Source organism: Stegastes partitus, unplaced genomic scaffold (genome assembly GCF_000690725.1).
Source record: "Stegastes partitus isolate 25-593 unplaced genomic scaffold, Stegastes_partitus-1.0.2 Scaffold31, whole genome shotgun sequence".
Taxonomy (NCBI): domain Eukaryota; kingdom Metazoa; phylum Chordata; class Actinopteri; family Pomacentridae; genus Stegastes; species Stegastes partitus.
The window spans coordinates 614,795-641,197 of NW_007577762.1; the positions used below are offsets into that span (position 1 = coordinate 614,795).

The 26,403-nt window shown below is 39.8% G+C and overlaps 1 protein-coding gene across 1 annotated transcript in view; it reads right to left on the minus strand.

Moving 5' to 3' along the window:
- Positions 1-26,403, minus strand: part of LOC103370579 (ephrin type-B receptor 1-like) — a 105,105-nt gene that overhangs the window by 46,832 nt on the left and 31,870 nt on the right. The window contains exons 2-6 of the mRNA XM_008299684.1: positions 17,279-17,343; positions 16,365-16,655; positions 14,877-15,095; positions 14,604-14,784; positions 4,944-5,099 (exon numbers count right to left, since the gene is read on the minus strand). Coding sequence (XP_008297906.1) covers positions 4,944-5,099; positions 14,604-14,784; positions 14,877-15,095; positions 16,365-16,655; positions 17,279-17,343 — 912 coding nt within the window. The remainder of the gene's footprint in view (positions 1-4,943; positions 5,100-14,603; positions 14,785-14,876; positions 15,096-16,364; positions 16,656-17,278; positions 17,344-26,403) is intronic.

Genomic DNA, 26,403 nt, shown 5'->3' on the forward strand with positions numbered 1-26,403 from the left:
ATTGAAAACGAGAACCAGTTCTCAACTAACTTACTAAGTAAAATAAAGGTTAAATAAAATAAATAAATAGACTAATTGAAAAAGACTAATTGAAAATGAATAATCACAGGTTACAGCCTCATTTCACAGTATGATACTGACGTGTACACACCCCTGTGCATTATCAATGAAATGCCAAATGACTCACAATTGTATCACCTTAAAATTACCGCATTACTTCTAAGTTACACAGTGGAGCGTGTTGCTCTCATGTGTTTCATTATTTGGGATTTAGATTCAAATGTTTTAATTTTTCAATACTTTGTATGTCCACATGGATTTTGATGAGAGACTCAATCCTCCTCAGATGGAGGATACCAAAGTTGCACAAATTTCTGCAGAGATGTTCTGCCAATCTTTAGAGACATTTTTTTCAGCTGCTCTTTGCTGGAGGGACTGTGTTGCTTTGCCTTTCTCTTTCTTAAAATACCCCAAAGGTGTTCTACTGGATTCAAGTCAAGCGACATACTTCACTTTTTCTTCCTCGGAAAACTCTTTTGTGATTTTGGCATTGTGTTTTGGATCGTTATCTTGCTAGAACATTCTTCTTCTGCCAAGCTTCTGCAGGCTGGGAGTCATGTTGTCAGCCAGCATTTTGGTATATCCACAGGCATTCATGGTGCCATCTATAAATGTCATCTCCCCAACACCTTTTTGTTCTCATGTGGCCCCATATCATCTCACTCCCACCTGTGCTTCACTGTGGGGACTATCCACCTTGGTGGTTCAAACATCCTGGAACACATCTGAGCTAAACAGATTTATCTGGGTCTCATCTGACCAAAGAATGTGATCATAATAATCATCCAGCTTCTTTTGATGTTCTTAAGCAAAGTTTCATCTTGTAGTTTTATGCCAAAGTAAGGATGTTTTTTTTTTGTAACACAATCCATAGAGGTTGACATTATGCAGTGTTCTTCACATTGATTTTTATTGATAATCCCGGTGCCAAAACTGAAGTACAGCACTGTTTTTCATAGCTGTATTCTAGACCTCCTGACTACTGCTGCAGCTTTGCTGATCTGTATTTGGTCACTGATATTCCTGCATGTTTTTTTTCCATCTTTGTTAAGTCTCAAAATCTAATATTTCATTTCCATGTGGGGCCACAGTGCAGACATGGTGATAGACACAATCCATAGGTCCAAAACTGGGAAAGTTTTGGTGTTTACTGGTCATTTTATAATCATTCAATTAGACTAGCTTGATTGTCTCAGTGATCTCAGGTGTATACAATTTTTTTGCAAATGAGTTTCAACATTGTGGCCTTGTTTTCTCAATATAGTCAGTGTGAAATTTGTATTTGATTATTAATAAAAGGAAATATTCTACTTAGGCCATTGTCAATACAATTTTGAATTATTTGACATTTAAGTAATACTGCACATCAGTGTTCTTACTTCTGTTGTATACTGTACATACAAAACATAAACGCTGAATATGGCTTACATACAAGGGATTTGCAACAGAGATTGCACCTTGTCCCATTCCCACTTTGGTATCTGAGGAATCTTTAATTTATATTCTGAAGTAAAGTATTGCCATTGGAATACACTCTTGGCTACAGAGCAAGTGAAGAATCAACAAATCTTAGATTAAAGTAACTGCTCAAGTTAAGCTTTTTCTCCACACAGACCAGTGAGTATGATGGTGATTGCTTTACTTTATTGGTATAAACTCATATGATGATGAGGTTTTATGATTTAAACTTAACTGTCATATTAGGACTGCCTACAAAATTGACAAACGCAGTTTTCAGCCAGTTTATAAGAAATTTGGGCTTCAGTCAACACTGTGTCTGCCAAAAAGTGACCCAGAGAATCAGTGTCTCTTTCCGTCTTTGCAGTCAGTCAGTTTCTTGGTTCTCTTTGATCTGAGGAGCAGCTCTGGCTTTTAGGGTGTTAAAGTGGGTCTTTAGTGCACAGCCAGATTTTTCGCAACGTTAAACCTAGCGGGTGCACTTCTCCTTGACTGTTCACAAACATCACAGACACTGCGACACATGCGCCAACAACAGCAGTTGAGATGAAATGGATATTCAACCTTGGCATATGCTAAATCACAGAGTCAGAACACACGACTGAGATGGCCCTGTGGAATATGTGTATGTGTGTATTTCTCAAACAGACACTCAGAGACAGCCAGAATCAAAGTGCTAACAATCAGTAGGGGGTTGAGAATCTAAGTAGCATCATCTTATAAACATTTCTACAGAGAGAGAGAGAGAGAGAGAGAGAGAGAGAGAGGACTCGTCTGTGCATTCATAATTATGCACACGCAGGCACATGCAGTGCGGTGACACAGATATTCACTCCATCTTACTTTTTATCTAAATAGCACAAATACAAATTTGCTTAAACTGTCAGGCACTCACAGAGTTCACAGTAAGCACACAAAAGAAAAAAGAGGCAATAATCACATTTTAACATTTTCCAATTCCAGTTTTCCTGCTGCAACAACAAACACGATTCCAAAAGACACAATCTGTGATACGATTTAAGCCACACTGTGCTTTTTTTCACAGTTTTGTAGGTGACTTACACAATATTAATCTGACCTATACGCAAAAAATACACTACAAGAAAACCCACACATGGATGCGGTACACACACACACCTCCTCCGTACCTATGCAGCCCATGAGGCACGCTGAGGGAATGATTTTCTGTCAGGCTACTATCCGCACACTGCGCGTTCACTCTTCCATTTCACTGATCTGATTTTATATCTGATTGAGTTCGTGCCAAATATAAATAAACGGAAGCTCCCTCCTATATTACACTTCTATCCCGCTGTTTTCAAAGTTTTCCCCCTTCTTTTTTCATTGCGGTTGTGTTTGAAAGAGCTTGCAACTCAATTTGTTTTTGTCCTTGAATTGAAAGTGCCAAGGTAATTCACAGAGCTGTGTAGGCTGAGTAGGTTGACACCTGACACCTTTTCACTGGGAAAGTTGATTTTTCTTCTATCAGCATCAATTTGAGAGGGTGTTACTGCTGTTGAGGTGAGGCTTTTCATGTGCTCTCTCTGTTGTCAGAATAGGTTAACCCCATCCACTGTTCCGTAACGATTGTGGCAAAAAAATCTTTTTTTAAATTTCCACTTTGATGTTCCCTTTGTCGTACACCACAACAACTTTCAACGCAGATATTGCAGCAGCTTTAGAGCGCCTAACCTATTTGGCTTTGTTTGATTACAACGAACTCTGACAGTTGACAGTTTGGTTTATTTTATATAAGCTAATGAGGAGGCAATCAGTCAGGCTCAAATTCAGACTAAACAACTGCACCAACCACAGGATTTCATGCTAGGTAGGTTTAAACATAACAGTGATGCGTAGGCTGCACATACTCAAACTAATCTGGTAACAGCGATAATGCGTATCAGTACAGTTTTACTAATTGTCAACACAAATGGAAAATTACTTGGGAAGAACCCCCCAAAAAACTTCAAGTTTAAACATGTGAGGCTAGATTATTTCAATATAGTGACATATAGTATATGTATAGTATTACTGCTCTCTTGTGTATTGTTTGTTTTCTCTCCACTTTACCCCAACCCCAGCTGGTTAAGTCAGATGGCTGCCGTCCCTAAACCAGGTTCTGCCAGAAATGTCTTCCTGAGTTTCTTCTTTCCACCGTCACTAAGGAGCTTGCACAAACAGAACCAATAATGTAGAAGCTGTGATATGTACAGCCGCCCAACAGTAACTATGCTGGCGTAATATTAAGGTAGAAGATGGCTTTTTTGTTGTTTCTTTCACTATTTATAACATATGGAGCTCAGCTGCAGTCTGGATTAATAAAGCTCATTACCAGTGTTTTCTGGGAAGGCTCTATGTGACATCCGGAAAAAACCAAAACATATCAGATGCAGTAAAACTTGCTGTCCGTCACTGGAATTAGATTTCCCCCACATAGCTCCCCGCAGCACTCGGCCAATCTATGAGTTTTATTACTTGTTTATAACTCTTGGTTAGTCTTAAAACAAGTGTGAACATGAACTGGAGCAGAACTAAAGAAGCAACATCCTTTATTCTCTTGTTTTTTTTTTTTAGACAAACTGAACCAAACTACAGGTGCAAAAGGGAACTAAGCCTTGTGTTTCTGGGCCAACTATTTTAGTATTTTTAGTCAACATCCTGGTATACAGAGATCACAACTTAAGAGGATATGTTTTCACTGTCAGTATTTCTTACATAGAAAACTCCACAGTTACCTTTTACATATTTTTCTACCGGATTATTGCAAATTCATTCATGAAGATATAACAGTAAAATGAAGACCAGAATATGAATGAGCTTTTTTAGCCCCCAAAAACATGAAGTTGTATCCAGGTCACCAGGGCGCGCACAAATGCACACGTACGACTACACACACAGTCCGAACGCGCACACAGTATATATGCACACAGCTCCCAGAGTTTGAGACGAGCTACATACAGTCCAAAATGATTCATGTCTCAACCTACTTCTACCATCTCTCTGTGGAGCTCAGAGGCTGTGTTTTTCAAACTCGGCGTCTCGTCTTGCATAGCAATATAGCCTCTTCAACACACTAAACACATATTCACTTCAGTGGAAAGCCTGAGGAATGTGGCAGCATTATTACTTACTGCTCCCCAAATCCCCTAACAAGGACGGGAATGTTGCAGCAGTCTGAATGAGACGCATAAAATTAGGGGTGGAATGATAAATCAAAGGAGATGTAGGTTTTAATTTAATTATGAATTATTGGACCGTCAAGGGTGTCAGCCGCTGATGTGCTGTAATATGTCGGCTATTGGCAACTTTGCTCGAAAAAATCCGCCTTCGTGAGCCTGTATTGGTCATCTTGAGAATCAGATACCCTGCCTGAAGGTGTATTGACTATGTACTTTTGTGTGTTTGAAAGAGAGAGTCTGACTCACTGGTGCACACGTCCTCTGGTCTGTCCATGTCTCCACGGTAATAGCCATTCCGACAGCCACAGAGGGTGGCAGCTTCAATGGTGGAGCGACTGTTGAGCGGACATTGCTGGCATAATCCTGCCCCCTGGAACGACTTAAAGGTGCCCTGAGGGCAAGCTGGGAAGACGGAGAGAAGGAAAAAGCACATAAAAAACAACACAACACTCTGCCTCCTGAACATGAGTGAAACACAGCAAGTTTTGAGCTATAATCATCTTAGCTCGAACCATGTTTCTGTGCCTTTTGTTTGCTTTGATTATTGGACATTTGGTAAACTTTGCTTTAGAAAGACGAAGTGCCAGTAGAGTTATTATTACTACTATAAGGTTGACACAGCACAGAGGGGGATTTTCTGGGGATAGCAGCACATTGTCTTGTTTCAACAAGATACACAAAAACATCTTGTGAACGGCCACACAAAATTCAGTGTCGCACTGAGGATCTACAGTGTGAATTGTGATTTGGTTTCTCTAGCTCCTTTATGTAGGTCAGAGTTGCTCCTCTCCATAAATATTAACTGAATTATGACATGAAACACATATATGAATTCTTAAGGATGATGTCCCCTTTATCCAACTTTTATTTATCCAGGGACGAGTCGGGCTCAGAGTAAAAAACATTCTTCTTATTCAGCCTGCATACATGCAGTTTCATTATTTGGACTGCGGTTCACCCGGGATACGACAAGCATAGTAATGGGAGTGAGAATCAGTTTGGAATTGATGCGTCGGTTTCTTCTACTGTTTCACAGTTTCTTGCAGGTTAGATGAGGATGATTAAAGCTGGAGTAGGCAGTGTTTCTTCAATCAATGGGCAAAAATTCCATGAAAAGATTATAGTTGAAGTGGAATGAGAGGTAGAGGAAAATGTAGTGTACTGTGCAAGATTATGGTCGATCACTGATCTTTTCAGAGAGAGGGCGTTGATCCTACTGGCTGATCTAAAAATAACGGTGAGCATGCGCATCCCTTCAGATGGTGGAAAGGACGAATCGACTGTGGAAAATCCTGCAGTAAAAGTTACTATTCCAGCATTAGCATTAGCTGTCTACATTGCAAAACAAATGAAAGAAAAGAAGATAGGGATGGGCCCGAACATCTGAAAATCCAAATGTTCAGTTGTTGTGGTGGCATCCAGATATCAATTTTGCAATCCAAATATTCGCCTGCAACCCGCCCCCCGCCTGAATATCTGGAGCCCAGATTTTGCTTTTGTGAATTGTTATTTGGAAAAGCCCATAAAGAAGATGTACTTATCAAAAAGAGAGTCTGAAAGAGATTCTGACAATAAATGCAATAAAAAGTGTCAAAATCTGTTTAGCATATTCTAGAACTGGACTTGTACTAAGCAATATATTCCAGGCTTGATGTTCAACCTTGTATCTCTAACTTTATATCTAAATGTGTTGTAGTGATTGATTAGGTTGTGCAGGTAGATTTACCAGGTAAGCTGGTGAGGAGTGGCTGTTGGTAATAGTTTAGCCTTTTGGTAACTGTAGCCAAAGGCTCAACGCTGCAGCTGTGGCTAATTCAAGTTCATGTTGTGTTCATGCTTTGAGAGACAGAGGAGAAAATGAGTGCCGCATGAGGAGGGTTTCTCTCTTTCTCTATGACAGTACACTGACCATTTCTGGGTTGTGGACTAAACAGGGCATTAGAGAACGTCATCTTGGACAGCACTGATCATCATTTTTAACAGCTTTCTGACAAACAATCAAAAAAATAATGAATAGACTAATCCACAATTAAGATAATTGTAAGTTGAAGGACGACAGGTCAGCTGAGACCAAAGTATTAAGCCCTTGAAGTTTCTTTCGCCGAACCATTTCCCTTTCAAGTTTTCAGGCACATCTAGTTGGTTTAAGTATGTGTCCTGAATGGTTTTGCAGTTCATAGAGTGGAATCATTACTACAGTTTTAAGGACTGAAAACCTCGACAATTATAGGCTGCATTAAGTTCATAAAGTTGCCCAAACTATTATAAGGTCATTAAAAGTTCTTACTTAATACCATTAGTGAACATCTATCAAAACTGCTCATTCACACAAACCCTTCCTCTGCATTATGATCATCCAGAAACCAGTAAGTTTCTGATGCTACAGTTGCATGCATCACCCTCCTTTTTCCAGCTGGTCTGGCAAAAGCACTGCTGCATATTTAATTTTGGACATGCATTTTTAATTGCGACAAAGCTCAACCTCTGCCTCAACATGATGTCATAGATCAGAAGCATGCCTGAGCAGTGGTTCTACAGGCTCTTTGAACAAAATACGCACACATATTGTTAGCAGTAGTGCTGCAGACGATGACAGCGTGTTACCTCAAAGATACTTTAAACTTTGAGCTGGATTTGCTGGAAATGTATTTACAATAATAAACAGTAGGGAATCAAGTATGAAAAAGCTGCAACCGTCAAACTAAAAGAAAGTAGAAAAAAAAATGTACACAAATAAAAAGTAACATCATGACATGGTCAAACATCTTAACGAAAAACACGTGACAAGTTACGACGGAGTACATTGTGTCCCGGGAGGACGGCTGTTTTTAATTCACACATGGGATTTCATAAGTGCCTTTTTGTGAGAGCAAACACATTCTGAAATATGACTTCAAGTAAAAAAAATAATAATAAAAGAAGGCACAAGAGGAAAACAGAGAGGTGTGAAATGAGGACTAAGACTAAAACGAAAGCTCTGCCAAAAGGCTGACACAAACCAAATGAGTTTTTTAATGTTCCCTTTTCTCAGTTTTGATTTATCTTTAGCACTCTTCGTGTTTCCCTTCCTTCTCTGTAATGAATGTTTATCTCCCAGATACTTTAGATGCTGTAAGACCAAAATGCAAATGTTACATAGATTTATAGTGGAAGACAGAAGAGGACGGCACAGACAGGCTTTTAGCGATAACATGAGTCGAGCGACAGAAGGAAATGAGACAAAGTGGCGGCGAGTTTGGCTCCTCGGTGTGTCACTTAATCAAATGTCAAAAGGTGGAGGGACCAAGAGTGAAAAGGGATGTCAGAAAAGAAAAAGCAAAGACAGAAACAAACAAGATACTAAAGGAAACAAAAAAGAAAAGCCAAAGAAATAGGGAACAAGAGGAGCACAAGGTGAAGAGCAACACAATGAGAGTGCTGTTTTTATTATTCTCTCTCAATATCATTGTATTTCTGCAGTACTGTTCTATTGTGTTGCCTTCCCCTGAAATGTTATATTGTTATTCCTTGGTTTTGCTGATGCTTTTGTTCTAGCATGATTTACAATGGAGGGAACTGTTCTTTGGCTCACATGCAACACAATATGCAGTAAAATAGGGGGACACAGGGCTTTACAAAACTACTCGGATCTCAGCGTCAAAGCATATTTCATATCAGATTACAGGGCTCCTATTGAACGTGAACAATTTTACACATAACTAGCTTCAAATGATATCATATCATGGAAATCTGTTTAGCTGCTGAGAATAGATCTAACAACAGTTATACAACAGAGATATATGGATTTTTGTCTGGTTCAATTGCTTCAGAGGTACTTTGTTAAGGTAGTGCACTAAAGACTAATGTCTTTGTTTGATCACAAAGGTCATGTAGGTAAAGGGAAGCAATCTCTAGATCTATGAATGTCACCTGGTAGAAAAGTATTTAAAAACTATTTGGTTAGGGCGCCGCTATAGCTCACTTATATAGTCCCCTACGCAGCGGTCATGGGTTCAAGACCCGCTCATGACACTTTGCTGCAGGTCCTTTGCCCATTCTTCTCCCCCCACTTTCCTGTCTCTCTCCTATCTAACAAAGTCAAAAAAGGCCAAAAAATATCTTTTAAAAAAACAACAACAAAAACCCAAAAACTATCTGGCTATAAATTAATCTTTTGAGTCACTTTCATCACAGAAATGACCATAATTTATAAAATTCCAGCTTCGTAAACATGTTGATTTGCTGCCTTTCCTTCTCTTCTTTTATAATATCCTCAGTATCCTCAACTGTTAGTCTGACAAAACAAACAGAGGAGGAAGAAAATACTGTCAGATTAATCCGAATTTTAAAAAATATTTCTTAGCAAGATCTATAATCATGACAAATGATAAATGATATGGTCAAAATGATAATCACCTTTATTTTGCCAATACTGGGATCACAAATAGTGGCAAGGTATTTTTACTGCACTTTCACATTTAAGCGGAACACTTCTTCCATGTTGTGCCAATTCTTGTGCACAGTGAAGCCTCTGGTCTCCTCACTCAGACACTACAGTGAGCAACGATTACTTTACAAAGAGTTAAAGAAGGTGTGTTAATCTCAAATGTACTCAAGATGACACCAAGTGATTATTATCTACAAGGGCTGTTCCCTAAGTGCAGAGTTTTCTATCAGGGGGAGCATTCTTAAAGTCAACATCATAGTCAGTTATGTTCATTTAATTGTCAGAATCCAAAAGCCTGATCGTGATTAATATTCCATTAGTTCTGCAGCCCTATTTTGTGAGCAACCGTCACTTGTTCATTGCATTTTCCAATGCGACGTAGGAAAGTTTGAGTCCAGCCAAGGTCGCTACCATCAACTATCAACAATAAAGGAAGATTTGAAAATCAATCTCAAGGTGTGTTCAGCATGAACTAGTTAGCACAACGTGTACATAGCAGTCCTGAACGACCACACACACACACAGACAGAGAGAAAAGCTGTCCTTCACAGAGTACATACAAAAGCGCATAGCTGCAGACCCTTTTAGACAATCTCTCCTGAGAGAGCTTTTATTGTGCTGCATTTAGTCGTGCACAAGAGAAAAAAGTAAAATAAAAAATGAAAAAAAAAGAATTTGCAAAGAGAGCCTGAGAGAGAAGTTCAGAATCTGCTTACTGTCTCACCGCCACACTCCTGGTTAATCACCTAAAATAGGTGATTTCGGTACACAAATTGTCAGAGACAGAGCGCCACCCCCCTAAACCCACAGTTCAAAAAGGTGTTGGGAGTGTTCTGCTGCAGCAAATACTTTGGTTGCAGTGTGCTGACACTTTAAATGTAAAAAGCTGTAGGGTGTCGCTGTAGCTTAGGGGTTAAGTAGTCGGCCGTGAGCTGCGATGTCCCCAGTTTGACTCCATCTAGGCAGCGCTGCTGCAGCTCTACCTCCCCCCTCACTTCTTATTATCATTCTACCGCCTGTAATAAATGCATAAACATGACCCCAAACGTTTTAAAGAAGCTGGGAAGGGCTATCGAGACAAAAGTGGTGATGGTCTTTACATCCAATTGGATCTAAGTGGTTTAAAAAAAAAAAAAAAACAAAGTCATAAGCACATTCCATAGAGTCCTGCGTCCTTTAAACCTGAAACAGTGCACGCTACTTGAAACATGAAAACCGCGACGCTCACTCGCGTATTCAAATTCTCTGTGAAGGCAGTCGTTGCCTCCGTCTATGTCAGCCTCCTTTTCTGTTACTTTCTTTCCATCCAGACATCTACCTCTCTTTGAAGCCATTTCTTCAGGAGTGTCAGCGCCTCTTTTTGTGTGTCTGTGTGGTTCTGTCTTGAATAGGCAGATAGACATCTGGCTTGTCAAGGTCATTTATTCAACAACCTTGCTCGTACACACGGGGTGTGTCACCATGGCAACAAGTCTTGCTCCCTCTCTCTATTACTTATCTCCAGATACCTCTCTCTATAGTTATGTTTTGTGTGTGTGTGTGTGTGTGTGTGTGTCCAACTGTCTAAAGATTTCAAACTAGTCCCCTCACGTATGTAAATTACTGTTTTTTGGGTTTGTGCACACATTTGTGCCTGTGAAATGGTCCAGAACACTGACTTGGTAAAGAATGACTTAATAATAACCATTGATTGGTGCAAGAAAATATCATTCTAATGTGTTTGATCATACATTCATATTTATTGTTTTAGCGCAGGTGTGTTTCAGAAGTAGCGTCCCCTTAAACTCTACCATTCTGAGAGCAACATTCAAGGAGCATTTTTAATGTAAGTTAATGAAAACACACAAAAAGAAAACGCAAAAGATGGAAGAGATACAAAAGTAGGTACAGAGGGTCGCAGAGGAATAAAGACAGGAAGAGTTAATAAAGGGACAAAGAGAATGAGATTAGTCCTTTGTTTCCCTCCGTGCCCTTTGCCAGCTGTGTGGAGTCACGCAGCGACCAGGTGGATGACAATTGTCTAAAGTTGGCATACAGGCTCACTGATCAATTATTAAAAAGTTGCATAAGTGTGTGTGCAGGGGTCTGCGTGAGCGCGTTAAAAGCCCACAGGTTTTAAAAACTCTGGGCGCATTGTCGGGGTGCACAGCAGGGGGATGTTTTTGTGTATTCATGGTCGGGCTTACATTTATAGGGTGGTGCATTTGAAGTAGGGGTCTTGAATATTTACTTTCAACACACAAACGCGCGCACACACACATACACATACATCGCTTTGATGCTGAGCCAGTTTTGCCGTATGGTTTGCACAATATGCTGATTTGGTGCAAGACAAACACCATCTCTGTGGCCCTGACACACACACACACAAAAAGACGACCATCTGTTCTAATAGTGAGTCCAGCTTCCTGCCAAGTTGTTATCAGCTGATTGGCAGACAGGCACACCAAAAAAGATGCCAGCTTGAGGAAGACAGGCAGGACATGCTCTGTCCCGCAACGTCTTAAATCACTGTTTAAGCTCAAAAGCTTTGAATGCAGCGCATGAAGCAGGTGTGTGCAGACATGCCATCACGGAAACTGTGAAGTCATGTTGACAGAGTCTGTCTTTGGTCGGCTTATTTAAATCATCATCATACAATCTAAGAATATCCCAATGAGTCGTGCCTCTGAATGAGGAAAAAATATTCTGGCCAGACTGTGTTTGTGTGACTCAGACTTTTTCTAATGGGACTTTGAGATAGAAACTATTTCAAAAAAAATCCCTGGACAGGAAATTTAGGAACTTAAATATAACAAGTAAGGAAGTTATATAACTTGATCATCTATTAATAATTCAATCCCAACATAGAAAAAAAGGTATTTCTGACCAAGCAGTCTTTCAGGAATAGAAAACCCACTGTGCCCACAACAGGCAGAGCAGGGTTGATCGGGGAACTGGAGCCAAATCCATCAAAAGTTGTACAGTTAGATGAGAGCAGAAAGACTTTGGCGTTGGCACCATAGACGGCATATAAAAGATGGATGCAGCCACTGTGACATCACCCATCAGTTTGTGTCCAACTATTTTGATACTTTAAGTTTGGTATTTGGGCATTGCTCTGATGAAGCCGCATCAAAAATGGGACCATGAGTTACAAAATGAGCATCACGCTGCATTGAGAGAGAGCTGGAACAACTGATTGAGACCATAAGCCCACCATCTGAGGGGATCTGACGTAATAAATCAAGTGAGAAGTAGGGTCATTTTCTTATAGACTTCTGTGCAATCAGACTTTTTTTTTTTTTTTTAAACCAGAGCCCCCTGCATGCCAGTAAAAGATCACAGGTTTAAGGCTGTTTCCACATTGGCTTCACTTTTCACACCAGGAAGTTACAGCTATCATATACAGTCTATGATCTGTGCACAACATTACAGATAAACAAGATAACAAGAAGTCAGGGGTGAGGAGATTCTCCAGAGGATGAAACAGTGTCACACAGATCTAGGCTAACATAAAAAATCAAATACCAAACAGATAGCAGCACCTTAAGCTTTTCCATCTGATCATGTACCCTGAGTGTAAGAGCATGATTTCACCAGTTTCTCATATAAGTACAGAAACTTCCCCACAGCTAAACATATCATTGTGCATCTCTCCCTTCATTAATATAACACACACATTGCTGCTTTTTGAACAGCAAAACTCATGATGCCAAACAATGAGGGAGTTAAAATAGTAAACATAACTGACCCTGAGCTCCTCCCCAAGTTTTTGACTTCTTCTCTTTAAAAATCTGTTCTTTAAAAAGACGTTTCTAAAAAACTGTCATTTTTCAGATTCCACATCTTGCACGGAATTTCTAGCTCCAGAGAATTTAAAGTTCAACAGTAATGCTTATTTTGACAAAAATTGTTGGGATGAAATGTTTTGCCCCGTCATGCAGTTTCTACTTTCTAGTTTAGTTTTTCAAGGACAACAATGACGAGCTCGGTGTTTTGTAGGAATCAACAGCATGGACTGGGAAGGTTTAATAATTTCAAATTCCAACTGATGTCCTTCAGCAACAGCAGTTCACATGACTGTAACACTGTCAGACTTAATCATTGTCTCTTACTAATCGTGACTGGTTTACCTGCTCCGTACCCACTCAGAACACCACATGATGAAAAGTTTAGTTCTGTGCAAAAAAGAGAGAGACTGACACTAAAGGCTAAACTAACATTTCAGTCAGTGTACTTCATGTATTTCACCAGAGGCAGAATACTATTCATCAGTTTCTGTGCTCTGTATCTGTTTTATCTCCATTTTTAACCTTTCTGTCCTTGGTTTGTTCTCTTTTTTTAACTTTCTTTCCAGTCTATCTCTCCAGAGGGCTTTCCTGCTTTTTTAGTTTCTTTATTCTAGCTTTCTTTCTTTCTTCCTTCCTTCCTTTCTTCCTTTCTTTCTGATACCTCTCCATCTCTCCGATACTCTCTGACAGTTCAGGACTAATTTGCAGTCGACTAATCTGGCTGGAACATGCTAAACTAATTAACATGGGATGAAGCGGCCTCACTTATCATTTTACCATATGTACATACATCACACGCCCACACACACACTTGCAGTCACACGTACACACACACAAGCACACACAAAATGGATGAGACTCTCCAGGGAGCATAAGAAATGATGGGTACTACTTCGGGGAGGAAATGGGGAAGGAGGCCAGATATAAAAAGGAAGAAAAAGAGGTAGAGATATTTGGAGCATTGAGGGAAGAGGAGCTATTTCTGCACCACGTTCACGCAAGTCTGCCTCTACAAATATTAACATATGGAGCATCGTGTGCTGCACCCTTGGGCAAAAATACACCATTAAATGTATACGTGCAAGTAATAATTCAGCTAAGGCTGCCAAAAATGACATACTTTTTTCTTCTGAACTCGCATTTGCATTTTCAACAGAATTTACTCAGCGTTTAGTCAGCCTGTTATGATGTGGTTTTATAGGTCAGGACTTAAATATAGAACGTGTAGTACTAATATGTGTTACATTTGTTATGGAAAAAAAATACAACATCATATTTGAATCACCTAAAAATTTCATTTTAAAAAAAGGTTTCTGATCTCTTTCTGATTGCAGTAGTACTTCCACAGTTTCAGCTATTTGCATGATATGTTTGCTCCTGTGTGCTTTCTGAGATATTGATTGCTGCAATGGCATGGTTGATGCGGCTGAATATTGAAAGCATGTTTGCTGGATATTGATTTGCTGTCATAGTTGCTTGTTAGCTTTTGCTACAAAACGGTGTGAAATTTATGTGCAGCGTGCAACAGCGTTCGCTGTAGCAAGGTCATCAGAGCAGATTTGTAAAAAAGATAATTAATTAAGTCGACACGGCAAGCACCTCCAAAATGCTGTGATGCAATACGGCATTTGCTGATGTTTGCATTTCATCTTCATTTTTTACGAGCTCGGTTTGAACCAGCGCAGCCTCATTAATACACAGATTTACCTCGACACACATTGCCATTGTCTGGCTCATAACCCGCCTTGCAGCTGCAGCTGCCGATTGGTACCATCCACTCTCCATCTCCGTTACAGTAGAGCTTTATGGGCACATCTACTTCCTCGGCATTTGGGATGCAGCTTCCTCTGGCGATGACTAATGAGGTGGACTCTGCTCCAGTCAGTGTCTGCACAAAATAAGAATCATAAAAAAATTAAATGTCCATCTAACAGCTGCACCAAACTGTGATGAAAGTCACTACAGATTGGTGGGTCATACCTCCGGGAAGAACGCAAAGTTCTGCACAACACTGGGGCACTTCTTGTAGAATACTCTGACAGCCAGAAGGGACATGCAAGCACCCAGATCTTGGAAGGCCAAGTGGAAGCCCCTGCCTTTGGACAGTGGCCCAAAACTTCTAACTTCTGTGTTCACCTTCATTAGCCTGCCCCCAAAATCCACCTGGGAGAAGCTCTCATCTGCTGCAATGGTGTCCACCTAGCAGAGACAGAAAAGAAGCGGAAAGGCAAAAAAAAAAAAAGGGAAAAATAGTAGACATTAGAGCAAATATTTTTGTAGGTGTCCTTTGTTTTTCTTTAGAGTCCCTTTTTGGTTGTTAATTAACGTCTAAAATCACCATCTCTGTGTCTCAAGGTTACATATTTAGAAGCTTTTTTTCCACAAATGAATCCCTTTCTGCCTCAAAATGGCTTAGACATACTTAAACACCTTTCTTTCCACCTACACCTCCCTACTCACTGCAGCTGGAGCACACAGCTCACTCACAACTCTGCTCAAACACTGTAAAATAACTCTATGCTAAACAATGGCAAGTTGGAATATTGGAATATTTTAGCCAAAAACGTCAGAGCAGGAAACTAATTCTGAAAAACAATGATACATGAAGTCCTGCAAGAAAAACAGGATTGGTGTCTTCGGTTTGTTAGGTGTGACACCCATGAAGTCTGAATCTGTGTTTTTGGAGATCAGTCATCATTACACTGCAGATTCAAGGTAGAAATGCTCTGTCATGGCGTTCACTGCTTATTTCACTCCTGTTTACCCCCCTAGCATATAAAAGACAAGATACGCACATGTTAACGAGGTCAGATTTGCTAAATAAAGCTCAGAGCTACTTTAAAATTCTGGATAAACATTATTGTGACCACACACCATGACAATGTTGTCATATCATCAGCCGTAATTTGCAATTTCCCTAATGAGCCTCCATAATAACTGAGCAACTAAAATGTATCAACACAAACTGTGTAACTACACTTAAGAAATTGCTGAAAAATTACAAATGCATAAGACCATGTACATGACATTTTCAGTGGTGAAGTCAGTTATGAATCCCAACGAGCACTGGGAAAAACACGCCCGTCAATAAGCATTAAATTCTATCTGATGAAGGGCTGAGCTTGAGGCTGGAACAACATTTTTTAATAAATCAGCATTCAGGGCAATGTACTCATGGATTCTTGATCAATTTTAGATCAGTGCAGTGTTTTCTTTGGACCTGTGCTTACTGAAAGTACAAAGCTATGAGATTTCAAGCCTATGGCTTGCAGCTTTGTCAAAATGTCAATATATAAGGCTCATAGACCCCAAAGCTCATAGCATTGTTCATCAGTACTGATGCATTTGTGTGGAGAAACATCAAGGTTACTTCTGAAATGTTTTTTTATACTGTGACAACAATCTGAGAAGAAGTGAACCATCACACTTTACCCCTTTAGTGAAAATGTCTCGTTTCTGGGCTGTTACCTTTAGAAAAGGAGCATTGGCCCAGTACTCCACCCCTTTGATGCCTTCTGACACGGTTCGATCGGTCTCTAGGTAGTAAAGGTTGAACGTCTCCTTGCAGGAGCCCAGGACGCTCGGTATGGAGGCACAGTCGCGCACGGTGAAGCGGATCTCCACGTAGATGCGTTGCGCTGCTCGCCGGTCAATGTAAGTGGTGAGGAGCCAGTTATTCTGGCTGGGCTCAAACACGTTGCACACCTGGTACGTCCTGATGGTGTTGAGGTTCTCATCATATCCGCTCACCTCCTCCCACTAGAGAGTACACGTGTGTGAAGAAGGGGCAGGGGGTACGAGAGGGGAGCAGAGGGGCTAAAATGATTAATGGGTTTACCAAGACCTGACACAAATTAAACTTTCTCTATCCCTCCCCAGCATTTTGTCTCCTTTTTTCTGCCTCGTTCCTCCCCTCCCTCATTCTCTTTTTCTCTCCTCTAGCTTGTTCTGTGCTGCACAGGGACAACCATTCATCACAATTAGAGGCACTCACCTCCAAGACACACACACACACACACACACACACACACACAGCACACCACTGTGACCGGCTAGTTGCCAAGCCAGAATTTTTTTTTAAAAAGCCAAGCAGTTCAAGAAAGTGGGTGGAAGACCCTATTGTATTGTATTGTATTCTTTTTAATTTCCTTTTTTTAATTTGCCCATTGTGGACGGGTGTGTGCCGAACCGCTCCGGTCTTTTGGAATCCATTCCATTTTGCATCAATAGTGGTTAATTGGTGTCACCTTGTGCCTGTAATTAAGATTTTGACAGACTCGTTAATGGACCACTTTAAAGTGTAGTCAAACTGCTTTCCCCAAGGGTGCATACACATACACACACACGCATGCATACAGTACACCTTTGCACATTGTTCTTACTCCATTGGCAGGGAACGATATCCAGCCGAGCTCAGCCGTCGCTGTCCTTGTATCCATCACTGTCTCTGTCAGACAAAAAGAGAGACAGACAGGGAGAAAGGTGAAAAGGGGGAGCGCTGTAGGAAGAGGACAGGTACATATTTAATGAATAGGCAGCTCAGATACCAACTGTCCTGCTGTGTGATGTGTGCCATTCATATTCCTAAAACCCCATTTCTGTAATGTGTCTCCCTCTGTTCTGTGTACCATATGATAAAAGAGATAAGTAGCCCCAAATAAGCAAAGCCTGTGGTTATGTAATATTGTATACACAAAGGCAACAATGATACGACACAATGGCAACGGAGATAATCCAGTTTATTCAGGTTTTATTTTAACCCATGCCTAACAGAAAACAGTTATGCTCAAAGCAGATTTCTTACCTAATTATAACAAGCAATGCCGAGGAACAACACGCAGTCATTATTCAGTGTCATTATTCGCATATTATCACATACTACATTATATAATTCAACAGTCTGCTGAAATCCTGTATTGTGGAAACAGATCATCTAATATTTTAGGTATATGATTGCAGCTATTTTTGCTGGCCTAAGAAAATGTTTTGAAGTACAAAAGGCAGTAAGAAACTGCTACAGCAGACAGCAAAACAGGGCAGATGCCAACAGCAACAGCCAATGGAACTAAACTAAAAGGGGTTGGAAAAAAGATAGCAGTTAGCAGGAGGATCAGCATTTAGAGGTAGAAACCAGTTAGCAACAGCTACAAAAGTTAGCATTGCAAATAAGTTAGCAATAGTTATAAGGGTTAACAATGGAAAGAAATTAGCAATAGTTATAACGCTAGCAATGGAAAGATATTAGCAACAGTTATACCGGTTAACAATGGAAAGACATTAGCAATAGTTATAATGGTTAGCAATGGAAAGAAATTAGCAATAGTTACAACGTTAGCAATGGAAAGATATTAGCAATAGCTACAACAGTTAGCAATGGAAAGAAATTAGCATTAGTTATAACGGTTAACAATGGAAAGAAATTAGCAATAGCTACAACAGTTATAGAATAGAATAGAAGACAATTGACAACAGAAATAACATGAACAGAAAGAAAGAAATTGCTAACTTAGCAAATGCAGTCAACACCAGAGGTAAGTTAGCATAAGTATAACAGATAGCAATGGAAAGAAGTTAGCGACACCAAAAACAGTTAGCAATGCAAGGCAGTAGCCACACCTGTAACAGTGAGCTAGTGAAAAAAAATGAACAGAAGCTTTATAATTAGCAATGGAAATTATTTAACTCCAGGAGCTACAATGAACCGATAGAAAACAGAAACCTTAAGGCCTCTGTTCCAGAAACAGGTGAATTTCGTACTGACTTTTGAAATATGAGCAAAAGGTACTGTGTTGGAGCAGAGCCTTCTTAATCATAAAGTTCTATCATTAGTGTTAGGGGGTTGGGAGGATAGGCGTATTCAATCATTTTGTTTTCATCAGCCTTTAACAAACACCACCAGACACAAGCCAAAGACACTTGTGTGCAGTGAGTTACTGAGGCCAGGGCAATAGAGATAACTGGAATGTTACGACTTCAGCTTGTTGTTGATGTGGGTAACTGAAAGAGTTATCAATATATAGTATTAGCAGCTAGTTGTACCATGGAGGTGATCCAGTTCACATTTCTGTGTGTACACTGTACAACACAGGCCTTTGTGGACTTGGCCTAAATCAATATGTAGGACTTCAGTCCACTGCTCTCTTGGTATTTTGGATTTTTATAGAACTTTTGTATTTCTGCAGGTATGTATGTTGACTTGTCAAAAATGTAGTTTCCTGTAAAAACAGACAATCCAGTTTTATTCATTCAATTTCCCAGTTGATTTTTCAGAAAATGTGTTGTATGGCAGACATAATCGGTATGTTGTTAACAAAGGATTTTATACACATTTAAGTTGCAACTTCATTTCAGAAATAATGAATCACATTAATGCAGTGTAACCCATGCAACACTGCTGCCCGACACTGGCAGTTAGCGTTAATTAAGTAATAATTGTATAGGCTATGTGAATCAATCAGCAGCAGTGATAGCAACCAAATAAGTGACTATTATTTGAAGGTGTGTGCTGACTGAGGTGCCACTAATGACTTCGTGTCCTCACCTGAACCAACACCATCACATACTCAGGAACCTCACAAACGAACACACTGATTAAATCACAGCTGGGCGACACACTGACACAGTAGCGTAAAGCTAATAATATCCTCAATTGCAACAAATGCGCAGGAAACCTAAGAAGTATTCTGTATGAGAAATAAATACTTCACAGCAAAAGCCCCGATGGCGACAACCATTTTTTAAAACATGCCATAGGCTAATATGTCTTCATATTATAGATCCTACTGCCATCCTAATGGTGAAAAACTACAATATGAGCAGCTATAAGAACTATTTTAAGCACGGTTACAGCTATATGTAAAGCCTGGCAGACTGGGAAATTGGAGAATGAGAGAAACTTAATTAGGAAATGATGAATGTTCAGTACCATGTCCATGCATGTTGATGTAAATACAGCAGACAGTAGGAAAAGCATACAAACCACAAAGAGAAATGCAGAGGCACTGAAAAGGATTACTTTCTATCGGTATACCATTAAAAATAGAGTGAAATGAAAATCTTGAATCTCCATGATAGTCTGTTTAAACAGGCCTGTACTATACATAACCGTCACCACTGCAAACTGAAGGTAGAATTGTTTAAACAACTGAAAGTGCTTTGTGTTGCTGTCAGAGAAAAAAAAGAAAATAGGAAAAAAAATATATGAATTCTACATTGCTTCAAATATTTTCTTTTGGCTCATGGTCTATTATGAACTGTGTGATTGTGCAGTGTAACATGATACCTGCGCACTCATTAGTGTACTTTATATAGCTTTATAGGCTTTCTTACCTCTTCTGTGTTACTTGTGGATGAACCAAACTGATGTGCGCAAAATTAGCTGTGACACAATGCAGCGAGCGGACACACGAAGGAGCTCGAGCCAACATAAGTTAGCTGGCAAGCTGACAACACAGACCCTCACACGGAGCCCTTTGTAATATAACATGTTGAGAAGATTCGACGACATCACACCATGAGGCGGCTGCAGGCAAACAACCCCCCTTGATTCTTGACATGCTCTCCTCCTCTTGCACTCTTTCATACTGTCACCCTGCCTCTCATTATCTGCCCTCCTCCTCCTCGCACCCTCCCCACCTTCATCCTCTCCTTCACTCTGCCTCCCAATCTTTCATCCCTCCTCTACCTTGGGTGCTTCTTTTTTTGTCAGCGAGCTAGCCTAATTACAGCAGAACCCAGTTTTTCAGCTCTCCCTTGGGAGAGAAGGTCGTTTTGGAAAATGAAATGCTTGTCACGCGAAAATGTAGTCGACTATCAAATTCTTGGACCAAAGCTTATTCAAACGGTGACAAGTGTCACTGTCTAATTTGTAGCTTCAGTGCGTTTAGTGGCATGTTGTCAACAAAGATTTTCAAAAAGCGATCCGCAGCAGAATACAGACCCAGTTTATTTCTACCTTGCATATTTTGCCTGTTCTGAAGTCTTTGAAGTTTGAGTTAAAAAAAAAAACAGGTTAAAAGAAAAAAAAAAAGGTAATATAGAGAAATCCACATTGTTGACAGAGGAGATGTTGGAATAGCTCATGTAGTCTTACAAGCTATACCTTCCAGCAAAGTCTTGCATGAAGGGATATGAGTCAAGGCTTCTCTTCATGAATAGAACAATGGCACTGGTGCTAAACCACCATCTTTGTGCTTCAAAACAGAGAACTAAAGCACACTCTCCAGCAATTTTATCATACAGACTTTGCTGGCTAATACATTTATTGAAAATTGATTGCACCATTGTACCCAAAAACCCTTGGGAGGCCCCCGTGATTTATTGTTTCATGTTATTATATCCTGCTCACAGCTTGAGCATTTTGACTCAGTGCTCGTAGACTAGTGTAAAGAAAGGGGGGAAAAAATAAAGAAAAAAAAACATTCTAAAAATACGTTTGACTTCTTTCATATATTTATAAATTTGAATGTAATCAGAAAAAGAAAAGCAAGTGGAACCAACATCTTACATTGAAATATGACTGAAATTAGTACCCGATTGCAATAATATTTGCTAATTAGCTGTCCGTCAAGTGACTGATCATTTATTTCACTAATCAATTCATCTTTGCATACTCGTTCAAATAACTCAATAAACCAACACATATCGACACTCGTGCTTTGTAGAGCCTCGGTTTTTAAAAAGAAAAGAAATGAAATCAGAACAAAACGAGGCATGTATTTGATGGTCTGTGCCGGGCTTATTAGAGTGTATCTACTCATCAGTCTAATTAACAGCACACAGCACACACACCTCTCTGCGCATAATAGGGTGTACTCGCCGATCAGCCTAATTACTTTTGACATATTGGAGGCTGTGATCGCAGTGTGCCTACCTCCCCCGCAGTGGTGCACCTCCTCAACCGGCACTACACCGCTGAAAGAAACCAAAAGCCATTTTACGGCAGAGGAAACAGCAGGTAAATCTGTGCGATATTGTAGCAGTCAGAGAGGCTGTTAAATCCTTGCTGGGGCCCACTGGGGAGAAATAAAAGTATTTCCATCACAGACCCTGGATTAGAAGTAATTGTACTGTTTTGCCTCCTTGTCTCTTTTTCTGTCTTTATGTGTGTGTGTGATGTATAAGTACCGGTGGTCAAATGGCAAGTGAGGTCGGTTCATCTTATGCTAATTAGCCAAGTGTGTTCCAACCAGATTAGTCTCCTGCTCAACGATCACAATTTGTCCTGATTTATATGCATGTGTGTGTGTGTGTGTGTGTGTGTGTGTCCATGTGCCTCTATGTTTGGTTGGACACGTGTTAGTGTGAAATAATCTGAGTGAATTTTAAAAGGGTTGTTGTAAGACTTAATGATTAAGGGTAGGGTTGGGTTTAGCTTAGGGTTGGGGTTAAGCATTCAGCAATGTTTCCTTATGGGGCTAGGGAATGGATTATGCCAATGTGTGTACTCGCAAAGACAGAAATGCACGTGTGTGTTTACTTTACGCAGAAATGTGGAAAAGAAAGGAAAATGACAGAATTTGAAAATACAACCATCTCCCTTTTCCAAAGCCACTCCAACCAGACAAGCATGGGCACATACAAGTGGATCAAATGCAAAAAACATGAAGTAAAAGTTAATTTTTAGCATTACACAGGAATCAAACCCCACTCTGCTGAATAAAAGTACTTTGTTTAATCAATTTAATCTTCACATTTTGCTCCCAATTAGAACTTTGTTGCTGTTTTTACTATCTTACATGACTTGGTCTGAAAAGACCTTGGGCTGGCCAAAGTCTGCCATAACAGGTCAGAATTTCTAATGCCCGAAAACAGAGTTACGAGGAGGTGCAGAAGTCTAGTTTCCTCTCAGACCACTTCAATTACAATATGCTGAAAGGTAAGTATAAAATCTTTGTCCAAAGATACCAAAAAATACTACCCCCGCTTTAAAAAAATACTACCCCCGCTTTAACAAAATACAACTGTGTGTCTTTATAACTTAGTTGTAGTTAAACTGATGTTACGACTAAACCATACAAATAAAGGAGAGAAAATTAACAGAAAGCCGGAGTGATAAATATAGCTGGATGTGTTACGAGAAAGAGGTAACATTCTGTGTATCCAGAGGCAAACCAGCTGAGAAGTGATGCTAGCCAGCTAGCATTAGCAGCTGTATAATCCAATACAGAATATTACGTACCATACAATATACTACATTGGTAGCTTTAGCTAAATACCAGCCTAGAGGACTGTGAGCTGCCCTCGCTGCATCAGTCAAAAATACATCCTGTTCAACAATTAAAATGCATTACCAATAAGAAAGAACAGGAGGGACACAAAGCTTAACAGTGTCTGGGTTGAGGATTACTTCAAAGGGTGTTCTGTTGAGCTAGCTACAAGAGGCTCATGCTAACGCTAGGATTTTAAAACGCTAACAAGCCAGGAGTGTCTGTCAGCACACAGCAGGTGTAGTTGCTAATACTGCTCACCTTCAGGAGCAGCAAAACTCTGATTACATTCTTTTAACAGATTAAAAGTAAAGTGATTTACTGTATTGGCGACACTCTCGGTATAAATCTATTTTACAGGTGGCAGTAAATACCGACAGATTTTCTGGACTGATGAAGTTGCTTGTGACAGTATTTGTGAACATCTGTTCCAACAGCTGTTTTCAGCAGCTAACGTTAACTACAGCGAACAGTCAAGTAGATCAGCGAGGAACTGTTTTGATATCCAAGCGCTGTAGAGCCAATATTAACATTTTTCGACTGCAGCTCGTATGCTGTGTTTAATACAGCGGTTTAATACAGATTTTGTCTGGCCAATTGCAGTTTAAACAGCTATTTTATTCTAAGTCATTACTTTTGCCACTTAATTCACGTAACATGTTGGTAACTTTAAATAATGTAACCGAGGGATGGAAAAAGAGTCCACTTCATTCATGTAAACGAATAACCGAGTTTTAATTGTTAACATGGCCGGCTATGAGATAAGGAAATTGTTTAAAATGTGCATGCAAGTATTGTTTAAGCTACAATAGCTAACAGGAGAGGGCGGGAGAGTGTTGAAAACAGTCTCAGACAAAGTAATCTAAGTAGGCTGGACCACAACTGTGTGCTGTAGAAGCACACAGAACTGGGCCCATATGCATAAAACGCTGTGTAAATTCACAACCGTATGTACTAACAAAGACAGAAATATGCATTTGAATGGTTTTCATCACATATGAAAGGCCAAATGTTCACCTGATTCTGTTTTATATATTTCAATCATTGTGGAAAGGTGCATCTGTCCAAGCTCCATTTCTACAATTTCAAATAAAGAACTGGATGTAAAGTATACGCCTGCACAGGTGTGGCTATTTATAACTATATCACTAAATCATCACGTTCCTGTAAGCTATCCTTGAAGCAATACCTCAGTCATTAATATTAAACATCAGGAAGCTGATCAATGATTTATCTACAGCTCATATTGAAACAGACTTTACAGAGTGCATGCAATTCAAGATCAAATGAAAATATCATTAACAGGGAAGTAATGGCTCGAGTGTAAATAAAAAGAACAATAAAATGCAACACTTTCAATGTGAAGATTCATTAGTGTCAGTCAGCATTGTCTATTGCTATCTAAATGAATATGAAAGTGATTTGTTGAAATGAAAGCAATATACACTGTATAGCCACTTCAACAAAATTTATAAACTGAATTAGCTGACACCTCTCTGTTCCTCTGTGTTCTACATTTGCAAACAAAATATAACGAGTAAAATCGTGCTTCTTTTTTTTTTTTTTTTTTACTTCTTGTCTGCACAAGTAAAAAGTAAATGTACACATCCAAAGAAGACGTTCCTTTAAAAGTTAATGTTGTACTCCCATACTGTATGCACGTAGCCAGAAGGTACGACTGTGAGCGTCATACTCGTTAAGGAAGCACACCAAAATAACACACAGCCGTGCACATACATGGAAGCAGACCGCACACTAAAAGCCCTCCTGAGGAGAAAGATGTCACACCGCCTGCGGAGACAGTTGTTGACCGATCAGCCGTTCAAGTGGAATGACACAGTATGACGGAAGGACAACAGTGTCAAGAGCGCACACATTCAGACGCAGATGTGTACTTACCATGATCACATACACATGAGATACATGTGTACACTCTCATAAACACACACACACACACACACACACAGAAACTCTGCAGGACTCATGCCGAGCAGCTTTTCTTTTAATTCAACCTCACACATCCCTTCCCCAATCAATTAAGGTAGTTATCAGGCAGGGCAGGATCCAAACAACTCCTCCACTCACAAAACCTGGGCAAACATTTGCCTCTCCACAGGAAATGATGTGATTAACCTTAAGAACTCACTGAACAGCTAAACAAAAAGCTGGCTTGCATTGTAAAGAAAAAAAAAAAAAACGAACAAATCCAAGTACATTTTAGTGTTATCAAGCCTGAGTTCATGTTTTCCTCTATTGGGCCCACAGGAGCGCCAGTCGGCCACATATTACACTCTGGTGTCTCCAAACTGCTCTTATCTGCACGCAGTCCCCTTCAGCCACACTCTTGTTTGTACACAGCCTGCAAAGTCGCATCCAATAATCTCCACATTCAACATCACTCTGAAGTGCTGGCTAATAGGCTGACCCTGTTGTCTTAAAAGAGTGTGCTCAGCAGTTCAAGAACACATTGTATCAGCGAAAATAAACATAACTATGCAAACAACAGTCGAGTTACATGCGGAGCCGCAGACGTGATTGACAAAATTATAGTCCCACTGTAATAACGTGACAGCATGTCAAAGTAAAAAAAAAGAAGAAAAAAAAAGGAGTTTGATTTTTGGGCAATGTTACATGAATACTGTTTTAGGTGCAATTTCAAACACACTGAGGGGGATGTTGCCCTTAAATTATCTGTATTTCGGTATAAATTGTGTATAAAAAATCAACAGCAACCAACCTACAGCTAACAGGTATCTTTCCAGCTTTATTGTTAAGCTTTAGTTGCTGATTCAATGAACTTAATACTTTTATGTTTATTTGCATCAGCTACTATATTTCTCGTGGTACATTGAGCTCTGTGAACAGTCCATTAAATGTAGGACCTCAAATCTTAGCTATGACTTCAGGCTCCGGCTGAAAAAATGTACTGGAAGCAAAGATCTTACTGTATGCATTTGAATAAAAGTGTCTAAATATCTAATCTATATTTATTTGCTCAAGTTTCTGGACATGCCACTATGTGCACTACCTCTGAGTCTGGTAGTATATCAGTGTTCTATGATGAAAATCAGCGATTAATTTAGCCTTTGGACTTATCAAGTGGTTGTTCAAATGACAAAGCTGACCTCAAACGTTTGCATATTCAGTTTTTTTCTTTTTTCAGCTAAACACTTCCCCCTGTGCATAATGAATTAACTTGAAGGCCCGTGTTGACGGATCTCGCTGCTTCCTTGGCTCCTTTCCCATTTCCTTTAGAGATGCTTTATTACTAAAGGTGTGTTTGTCTCAAGAGCAGCCTC